This window comes from Pangasianodon hypophthalmus, chromosome 29, assembly GCF_027358585.1.
Source record: "Pangasianodon hypophthalmus isolate fPanHyp1 chromosome 29, fPanHyp1.pri, whole genome shotgun sequence".
In the NCBI taxonomy this organism is placed as follows: domain Eukaryota; kingdom Metazoa; phylum Chordata; class Actinopteri; order Siluriformes; family Pangasiidae; genus Pangasianodon; species Pangasianodon hypophthalmus.
In genome coordinates, this window is record NC_069738.1 from 10576837 (window position 1) to 10587803 (window position 10967).

Sequence of the window (10967 nt, forward strand, 5' to 3'; positions counted from 1 at the left end):
AGAACGATGTATGATGTTTGTGTATGTTTGTGCTGTTATAAGGACAAACAGGAAACCGGAAGTGAACAATTCATTTGATGGAACGTTATAAAATCGGTAACAACAACAACAGAGCAGGTTTTAATCAAACGCTGAGAGTCGCACAGGATTGATGTCATCATTGTGAGAAAGGTATGTGTGCTTTTTTCTTTTATAATAAAGATTTAGCTCTGAGCACATCCTGATTTCTCAGTTCAGAGGCTGCTTTCGGTTTCATTCAGTGTTGTTTATCATGTTAGTATCCTGTATTTTGCTTTTACAGAGCTTCATAAAACAACACTGCAATTATTCTGTCTATTTTAGTGTTGACCTAACCACTGACCTACCCATATGTAGTTATATAATCATTAGAAAATGGCTCCAGCATGAAATGACATAAAGAAGCATGAGTATATGGACAGTCTATCACACTGAACATGAAAAAAAAAGATGAATGTGGTGGTTTAATGCAACACCAAATCTCCCAAATGTCTCATAAACACTTATCTGGGACATTCTGTAAACAGAGTACTTTTTTCTGTCCCACCATCACTTTTCATTTCATAAGAATACATGCACAGGATACTTAAACATTATATATATATATATTTGTATAAATTGTTCTAATACAAAATCCAAGGAAGAAGCTGTCTGCTCACTTAATGAAAACCAGACCACAAAGGTCTATCAGAATATTTATATTTATTATTTTAGACTTGCATAGTGACAAAAGTGCAAAGATCAGTGAGTAGATCTGATTTTCTTTCATTTTCATTTTGAACATTTTCTTGCTTCACGCACCTGAGGACATATTTATCTCATCTGAGTGCAACTATCCCTCTTCCTATTTTTTATATATATATAATATAATAGGAAGAGGGATAGTATATATAGAGGATAGAGGAAAAAAACATATATATAAAATGTATTTTATAATTACATAGCAAAAACCTTGACCCCTCAAACAGGCTGTTTTCATTTGAGCTTTTGTATGGTCAGATTGCTATATGTGTGATTTAAAGGTGAAAACATTTATTTGCATTATTAAGTGTATTTTAAGTCATAATAATACTTATATTATTTTGTCCGCTCAACTATTTGCCATATTTTTCAAATATTGCCAGCATTGCTTGACTTCGTCCAGCTCAACATTGACATGACAGCATTTGTCATTGTCATGATGATGAAAGTGACAGATGGGTCCAAAGTTAGCACCCTTCACTGAATAATGGTTAATATTAGCCTGGATCTTCAACCCTGTAACAAACAAGCTGATGTTTGAAGACTGCTGATGCCTCAGTGATACTCTAATGGTGGAATGTTTCATCTACTGCTCAAAGGACAAGACATTTAATCCAAAAAAAAAACAAAAAAAAACAAAACAAAGAAAGAACATGATAATCATTGTCACGTTAAGCTTTTTCAGTGCTATAGAAATCCAGTACAAGGAAAAATCAGCAACCTAGAAACACCAACATTTCTCTCAAACGTAACTACATCATTACTGCTGTCTATTATTAGTTTGTAATGGGAAAAAGCTTCTTTTGATAGTTAACAATAGGTTACTAGAGAAATTTGGTGTTTCTGTGTCGCTGTTCTCCTTATAGAGATTCTATAGAGCTGAACAATTGTGTGTGGGTTTTTTTTGTTTGTTTTTTTGTCTTTTGGGAAGTAGACAGAGTTTACGATGAGGCAAGTGTGTGAGAGAGATGGTGTCACTGGGTTTGTGTTTCAGTACATAAGCCATGTTAAATGCTCCCACCCCCCACAGTGTTCTTGTTTATTTGTATAGTTTGTCACTTTTTTGATGATTCATCCTGTATTACTCTTGTATTTGTCCAATAAAATCCACTCTAGAAACTATATGTCCCGCCTCCAGAGGTATATCATACTCCAAAGTAGCAACTTTGTAGCAGCAAATATGGCTCTTCTGTGCGTTTATGGTTCAGAGGAGTGTTTTAACAATTTGGGGCTGTCCAGTGCCGGAATGTGATTGTCTTTATACAACATCTGGGCTTCTCCGTTAGTACTATTATTCAGACTTGTCAAATGCCTCGGCTCTCCATCGCCACTGATGTCACCATCTCTACTGATGGTGGACCTTGACTCAAAAATATGCAGAATAACTTCAACCCATGGCATCTTGTTATCTAGGATATTGTCCTCGTTAAAGTCAACAGGCGAAGGTGAAAATCCTCCACAGCTGAAAAAAAGGCTTTTGACTGTTCTCCATATTTAGCTAATTCACTAAGCTACTGTTAAATTTGTTTAGATTCGGTGGGGGCGTGGCATAAACTCACAAGCTGTTGGCTGTTGTGTAAATCTGTCAAGCACTTCAACACGCCGTCACTTTGATTTCCTGCCTTAAAAGGAAATACATCAACATATAACAACAATCAAATCATGGCTCTCAAACCATTTTATGGGACTTTTTTCAGGTTAAGCTTTTTACAATGTCCGCTAGTTCCAGCTTGTTGCTGTTTGAGCTGTGCTGTTTGCTGATTGTCACTGAGAAATGTTTAACTGTGCTTTTTCTTCATCTCTCTGTAGGGTACTTTCAAGGGCACTATGGGTAAAGGCTGTAAGGTGGTGGTCTGTGGCTTGGCCTCTGTTGGTAAAACAGCGATTCTCGAGCAGTTACTGTACGGAAACCATACCGTTGGTCAGTCCTGATGTTCATACACACATGGTGAAACACTGATAACTGTTTGTTTTCTGATATTTGTATTTATTACCATACATATCATCACACAAGTATGCACTCAGAGACTCACAGCACTGATTTTTGACCTGGAGCCTTTTATTCCTGAACATTCAACGTCAATTCAGTTCAATTTTATGTGTGTTAAATATAGACATTGTCACAAAGCAGCTTTACGGAAATCCGGACAGAGATTTAGATCCCTAATGAGCTAAGAAAACCTCTCTGAGACAACATGAACCCTTGAGAGGAACCAGACACAAAAGGAAACGCATCCTCTTCTGCTTGACACTGGATAGTGGGATTATAAATTATTACTCTTCCACAGCTGTATACTGTAAAGTCAAACATTACTAAGTGTGTTGAAAGGATGCTCAGTATGAGCAACTTTTCACCCACAGAACCCAAACAAGTTACATTACAGATCTGAAACATTCTGTATTGTATTAAAAGAAAACTCCACCCTGAAACACATTAAATACTCACCAGCCACTTTAATGGGAACACCTGTACTGCTGCTCATTCATGCGCTTATCTAATCAGCCAATCATGTGGCAGCAGCGCAATGCATAAAATCATGCAGGTCAAGAGCTTCAGTCAATGTTCACATCAAACATCAGAATGGGGAAAAATGTGGTCTCAGTGACTTTGACCGTGGTATGGTTGTTAGTGGCTGGATTGAGTATTTCAGAAACTGCTGATCTCCTGGATTTTTCACACACAAGAGTCTCTAGAGTTTATACAGAATGGTGCAAAAACAATCCAGTGAGGAGCAGTTCTGTGAGCAGAAATGCCTTGTTGATGAGGAAAATGACCAGACTGGTTAGAGCTGACAGGAAAGCTACAGCAACTCAAATAATCACTCGGTACAACCACGGTGAGCAGAAAAGCATCTCAGAATGTACAATGTGTCAGACCTCAGCCTACAACAGCAGAAGACCACATCAGGTTCCACTCCTATCAGCCAAGAACAAGAATCTGAGGCTACAGTGGGCACAGGATCAGTTTCTGAAATACTCAAACCAGTTCGTCTGGAACCAACAGCTATGCCTCAGTTAAAGTCACTGGGATCACATTTGGTCCCCAGTCTGATGTTCTGATGTGGCCTGTATCTGCATGATTTTATGCTGCCACATGTTTGGCTAAAACATGAGAGATAAAGGTCATGTTTCACTGTTAGCTGTTAAAAAAAAACAGAAGAGCAAGAGCTTAATTTTCTCACTCACTATTTTCCCGCAAATTTTTAATATCATTTTAACACAAAAATCAGTGAAGAAGTAGTGCAGATGGCAAACACTGGGCTCAAAGTTGCAGAATGCAATGCAGCTACATGACGCAGTTGCGCTGCGTTATGGCAGAGAGTCGGCTCGGCTACTCGGCCATCTACAAGATGACAAGCGTAATGTCTTTGACAGTGGTACTAGCTTGAAAGTTGAAGCTATGGAAGCTGGTGTGTTTGAGCAGAGTGTACAGATGAGGAGGTGAGAGAGCTGGACAGACTATAGGATTAAAGCGCTGCTGCATCTTTCTCTTTAGGTAGATATGAAGTGAATGCTAAAGCCCAGTCACACCCCTAAAGACACTGGGTCTTGTTTATCAGTCTTTTAATAAAGTCATGTGTAAATGTTTGCATAAACTAAACTGAACTAAAAATTTCCACCGGATTTACAAATGTTTCAGAAACACCAATCACCCGTAAATTACCAAACGCATGCATGACACATGACAAAGTCAGGTGAGCTGTGAGCTGTCGAGCAGGGTAAAGGCTGAAAGACAGCAGTGGACATTATTGTGACTCACCTCTATGCCAGTGAAAATATTTAATACTATATAATAATTATTATTAATAATAAAAAGTGAGCACTAAATCTTCCGTCAGTTGAGGCGTTTGTTTATGGCTTATGGCTCTGTGCAGACAGACCGGCCTGTCCTCCGTTTATACGGCACCATTCCTTTGGTCATAATTCAGAGATTAGCTTTATTTGTCTTAATTAAGGGGTTTGTGTTGCTTTGCTTTCTTTATTTTTATATTATTAATTAATGCCAATAAAATAAAATGACTGGATTTCACTAAATGTTCTCGATGGTACTCTTAGTCCCTGATCTAGTGAACTAGCATGAGGATGTGTTTTTGATAAAGACTCCAAAGCCACTGTAAGTGACTGTAAGTCACTCTGGATAAAGGTGTCTACTAAATGCTGTAAATGTAATTTTAAAAAAATAAGCAATTTAGATTCGACATTATATTGCAGATATAAACATGCAGTAATCCATGCAAATTATATGATTTGAAGTTGATCAAGTCAAAGTTTACATTAGTCAATCTTCTTATGTATAAATTCACACACACTCAAGACCACGAGTAGGATACGAACGTTCTTCTGAATTTACAGGATTTTGATGAATACTACGTCTCTTGTGTAAATGCTCGTATGAACAGTTTACACATAAATCCATTCGTATCCAGCTTGATAAATGAGGCCGATTGAGAGTAATGTAGGAAAACCAAAGTGAAAATAGACCAACATGACAATGAAAAAAGTTTCAACTAAAAGCATCCACTCAAAATTTCATTACTAAATAAATCTTTTGCAGAAAGTGTAGATCACACTGATTATAAATACTGATATGCAACATTCGGGGGTGGATTCCTTAATCGCATATTACACACTGTGGTTATTTTTACTACTTCATTTATTACTATATTGTCTTTTATTCCTACATTGTTGTGATATCTGTTTGAGGAACCTCTGGCACAAGAATTTCCCTTGGGATGAATAAAGTTCTATCTTTATCTTTAGGTGCTGAAACAAATGAAACCCAGGAAGACATCTATGTGGCCTCTGTCGAGACGGACCGTGGTGTGAGAGAACAGTTACGTTTATACGACACCAGGGGGCTCCACGATGGCCAGGAGCTGCCGAAACACTACTACTCAGTGGCTGACGGCTTTGTTCTGGTGTACAGCATCGACAGTATGGAGTCCTTCAAGAAAGTTGATGTCCTGAAGAAGGAAATTGACAAATCCAGGGACAAAAAAGAGGTACAAAAAGACAAGTGACTTTAAATCACATAAACCATGCAATGGAAGTCATTGTTACGCAGTTGGCTTTGACATTCATAGAAATAATGTTTTTTCTTTGTTATGTTTTAAGTTTGTTCCAGAAATCTCATTTTCAGTTGCAAAGTTCACCTGGAAATAATCGTTTATTATTATTATTTCAGATTACAGGTCCGTTATCATGGTATGTCATACCAGTGTATCATTTGCAACAAAGTATAGGAAAAAATAGAAATTATATTACATATACACCATATATACATATATACATTATATACATATACACAAAAGTAATTATTTTCCATAAAGGCAAAATAAACTACGTTTTTGTGGCATTGCAGTCCTTTGTAGACAAATAGCAAAACCAGAATCCTGGAGTACCATCGGCTGGTTGTGATATTAGACGGCAGCCTAAAAACTAAAATCTATCAATAGCAGGATGATGAAACTTGACCAGTGTATTATATCACCATGTCTCATCAATGGTGTAATAAGAATACGCACTCATATGCAGATAGGCAGCTGCATTATTGACTTTTTATTTATTCATTTTTTAAGAGTTTCAAATCCGTAATGCTCTACCAGGTTCATGCCTTGATTCTTCTGAATACCATAAGCCAAAAAAAAAAAAACTACCAAACCTATGGTTCTGTCCTTTTTGTGTAATTTGTACTTTGATGAAGCCTTACATTACACTTTATATATATATATATATATATATATATATATATATATATATATATATATATAATCACTACCAAGTCTGACAATCAGGCCTATATTACATTTGCATATCATCTTTACAGTATTATGTTTATCAGTCACATTCAGGACTCCCTTCAGTGGAACTGTCTTTTTTTTTTTTTTTTTTTTGTCATAACTGTGTGACATTAATTTAAACACATTCACCAGCTAGCTATTCACATTACATCAAAACACAGAACGGCTTTTTAAAGAAGGCGATCTCTTGTCAAAAAGAAAGCTGACTGAATGTTGGTCTGCTGCTTTCGCCTGTAAGGAAGCATGTAATGCTGTCTTCAGTTTTACACAAAGGACCCTTAGAAAGACGTCCATCTTTATTTGGCCTTCTGATTGGCACACAGCCTTTCTTAAGAGTGCAAAGTAACGCCGGCTCAAGAAAGTGGCCCGTCTATGCAGCTTCCTCTCGAATCAATATTTGGCATATTCACAACAACAGTAGTAATTCAGCAGTTCAGATTGTGTGCAAATGAACAGAGGATTGTGAATAAGAATCGATGAACTTTCAGACTCCACTGTTGGGCCTGTGAGTGAGTAAATACTAGGAATGATGACCTATGAGGAAGCTTAAGGGAATCCTGTACGTGATGCAAACATGGACAGATACAGCTACAGCTAAACATCTCAGTATTTGGGTAATACGGTATGATGCTATGAAAGGTTAGGGAATTATCTTATGAACATTCAATGTTGAAGCATGTCTAGTTCTTGCGCTCAGTAGTTTCAGAGAAATTCTGCAATGGAAATTGACTTACAGTAGGACTCCTGCTTTCTTTCAATTTGGGATGAGTGAAAATTTCTTTTTGGGGAATACCAAAGCATAGCAAATATTAAAAAAGGGTCTAGATTGAATATTACGGTTTATACCGGTCACGTAATGCAGGGTGAGACGGATGCAATTGCAGTTTAAAGCATTTATTGAGAGACAGGCAGACAAATCCAAAAACAGGCATGGGTCAGGTGATGTACAAACAGAGCAAACTAGGCAAAACAAACACAAGAAACAGGCAAGAAGTCAAAAAACCCGAACAAGAAACACTGGACAAGTGGCTTGGTAATGATCAGGCAGCAAACACTGGAACAATAGTGCGCCCGAGACAAGGACATACAAGGGTTTAAATATACAAACTAACTAAAGGGGAAAAGGAAATAGGTGAGAACGGTGATGACACATAAAGGAGATAACCAAAGACGTGGGTGGAGCCAGGACATGAACCAAAACAAAATATATGTCAAAGTAAACAAAGTCCTGTCGTGCTACGAGCAGCTTAAGCGCGCTGAGCACTCTGGCATTCAGTGCTATCAAATTCTCAAATCTGATTGGTCAGAAGGTGTTGATTAGTTTTCTATAACAGCACGGCTCAGACAGTAGTTCCAGACCTTTATATTAAAGATCTCGTTCTAATACATTATTGTATCTATAGTAATAACATTCACAGGTTCCTGAGGAAGATGCACATTCCACATAACCTGAAGTTAATAAACATATTGTTTAAAAAGAACAAACAAACAAAACAATTGTTGATACAGGGAAGTTTTTGTAGGGAGATTTTTTTAAGCTTTTAATGAAGGAGTCTCCAGTGTCAGTGCTTTGTAATAGTAAGTTTTCCACCATGGGAGTCTTCAGAATGGAGGACGTTTTTCTGTTTTGTTTTGTTTTTTTTAGCTGTTTTGCTGTTTCTGTGCAACATGATAAGCTGCGTTTGAAAAGGGGAAAAAAGCAAGGCTACAGCATTAAAGTAACTATAAATGGATAACAAGTTGTTCTTTAATTAATGCAAAATGTAATTGCTGTGGTGTAAGAGGAATAAAACACTTCAGAACATGCCTTTATTGGAAAACAATCAACTCAGTAACGCATCACATGACGCTGACTATAACATCATAAATCACAATTATCAGTAAGAACTTTCAGCTATGTTGCTTGTTGTCTCTTCATGAACAGGTGATGGTGATCGTACTGGGTAACAAGGCAGACCTGCGCGAGCAGCGTCAAGTGGAGCAGGAAGTGGCTCAGCAGTGGGCTCGGGCCGAGAAAGTGAAGCTGTGGGAGGTGAGCGTGACTGAGCGCAGCTCACTCATCGAGCCCTTCACTACTCTCACTAGCCGCCTCACGCAGCCTCAGAGCAAATCAGCTTTCCCCCTGCCTGGCCGCAAGAGCAAGGGAACTCCCTCCAACGACATCTGAGCTTGAATTTCTAGTTAATAACAGCACCTGGCGGGTCACTGCCACACGAAGACGATGAAAATGGACGATCAGCCAAGCACATCTGGATTACCAGTAGTCATTAACATGCTCCAGTGGTTTAGATTTGAGTAATAAAAGTAGGAGAGTGGCTGATAATTGCAATCAGTGTGATGAAGCTTATTTCTGAACAATTTAGTGTTTTCATGAGGAAAAATAGGAATCTATAATTCTATAATGCTTCCACAGCAGTAAAATGAGCTGTTTTAGCAGTCGGGTGTCTATATAAAACTGCCATAAGTGCTTTATTTTCAGCTCATGTGAAGTAGAGGTTTAACTGATCTTCCAATAGCATTTAAATGAAACATATTACAGACCTTTAATGAAGCCTCGCTGAGCTTGGCTTTGCAGTTTAGCCCAACGCAGTAGGAGGCACAGCTTTGAGGTAATACTTTGATAATTTTGTAGCAATAGGCAAAAAAGTATTTTGTTTACCGAGCTGCTCAAGTTGTGAAGCCGGGTGTAGGAGAGCAAGTGAGTTTTGTGTAGATTTATATCACTGTATTGCACAACTTTGTGACTTGGCACTTGTATGTAATGTGAACAGTAGTCTTAAATAAATCATTTGTTAAACTCCAAGGAAAAGTAGGCTAATAAATGTAATCTTTAATAACTGACTTTTCAGAGTGGAATGTTAATGTGACAGCACTGTGCAGATATTTGTTATATGATTTGAAACAGTGCTTCTCGAAACTTTTTGTAGTCTGTAAAATAAATACCACACTCCCTCAGTGCAGATTTATTTCATGAACCTTATTTAAGTGTGTACAATAACAGAGGTTTCAATTCCTGGCTTATCCACTGACAAGAACTCATTAAATCCAAGATGATGACATTATTTATAGCCCTACTTTTTCTTTTTTTTTTTGAGTTTGGATTAAACCCATTCAATTCACGTACCAGTCTAATCACTAGGGATGCATCGATACTGGGATGCACGGATACTGGTATCTCATATCAGTCCAATACTGACTCTCAAAAAAATCCCTCGAAACCAATATCTACTACCACATGATAATATGTGACGTAAACCTACTGTATGTTGTCGCTAATAAATGACGTGAAATGACAGCGATCTGGGCACATTTTATGATGAGGGATTGTAATCAAAGCAAAGCAGACTGCAGACTGACTGTGCTCTTCAGACAACGCAGACAACGCAAGGTGAGTGGAAATAACAGCTCTTACCCAATAAGTTGTTCTTGACGATCACCGACGACGAGGGATTCCGGTGCAATGAAGACAAAAATGTACTTTACTTACAACTGTACAGAAGTGAAACAAACTCACTTCACAGCAACCCTTCTCGATCCGGCTAGCAAATGCACTTCATTTAACCCTTTCATGCATAGTACCTTTTAATAAATTAGATATATTATATAAATAAAGTGCAAGTGTCTTAAGCACCCCCCTTTTTTTTTTTTTTTTTTTTTTTTTTTAGTACAAACTATGTTATAGATGTTTTAGAATTAGAGAAATATTTTTCACCTCAGTCCTAAACATGTGTACATTTTGTATGTACAGCAATGATCTTGAAATCATCTTAACATTAAAAACTTTGGACATTGGAAGATTAAATTTTTTTATTATTATTATTATTATTATTATTTCTGGCATACTATTTATTTATTGATTTAGTTTTGTTTTTTTGTTGTTTTTTTAACACATGGACAATCCATTTTTTAATGTTTGATATTTACATAAAATTGCATGATGTATGAATTGAAAGTTAAAAAAAAAAGTTAAAAATCTAAACAATCTGGATATGTGTATAAATAATTTATGCATGAAAGGGTTAAACCAAGTAACGTTATCTTTAAGAACAAGCCTAACAGTTTAAGTACATGAGCATGTACTTGTGCAATCTTCATGCCCACAGTGTCAACCATGGAAACAAACAGAGCTAAATAAAATGTTCCATGACACCTCTGTTTGATCGATAGTAAGGAGGTTACTCATTTTAGTATCAGTATCGCTTTCAGAGAGTAGCAAAAAACATGGAAAAAATTTTATTGATGCATCCTGACTAATAACATATATGTAAAAACCTCAGCAATAAATATAATAACATTGATAATGGTGGACTGGGGTAACAAAAAAATAATCATGGACCCCTGGCTATGCTTCACAGACCACACACTGAGAAGCACTAAAGCTAGAGAGAGCCTTTTTTTGCCTGATAT

At 37.1% G+C, this 10967-nt stretch overlaps 1 protein-coding gene across 1 annotated transcript; it reads left to right on the plus strand.

Moving 5' to 3' along the window:
* Positions 1 to 27: 27 nt before the first annotated feature.
* Positions 28 to 9526, plus strand: nkiras1 (NFKB inhibitor interacting Ras-like 1). Its single transcript, XM_026942241.3, has 4 exons — positions 28 to 171; positions 2569 to 2680; positions 5521 to 5762; positions 8485 to 9526. Exons 2-4 carry the CDS (start codon positions 2587 to 2589, stop codon positions 8725 to 8727), a joined length of 579 nt encoding a protein of 192 aa, XP_026798042.2. The 5' UTR covers positions 28 to 171; positions 2569 to 2586; the 3' UTR covers positions 8728 to 9526.
* Positions 9527 to 10967: the final 1441 nt, after the last annotated feature.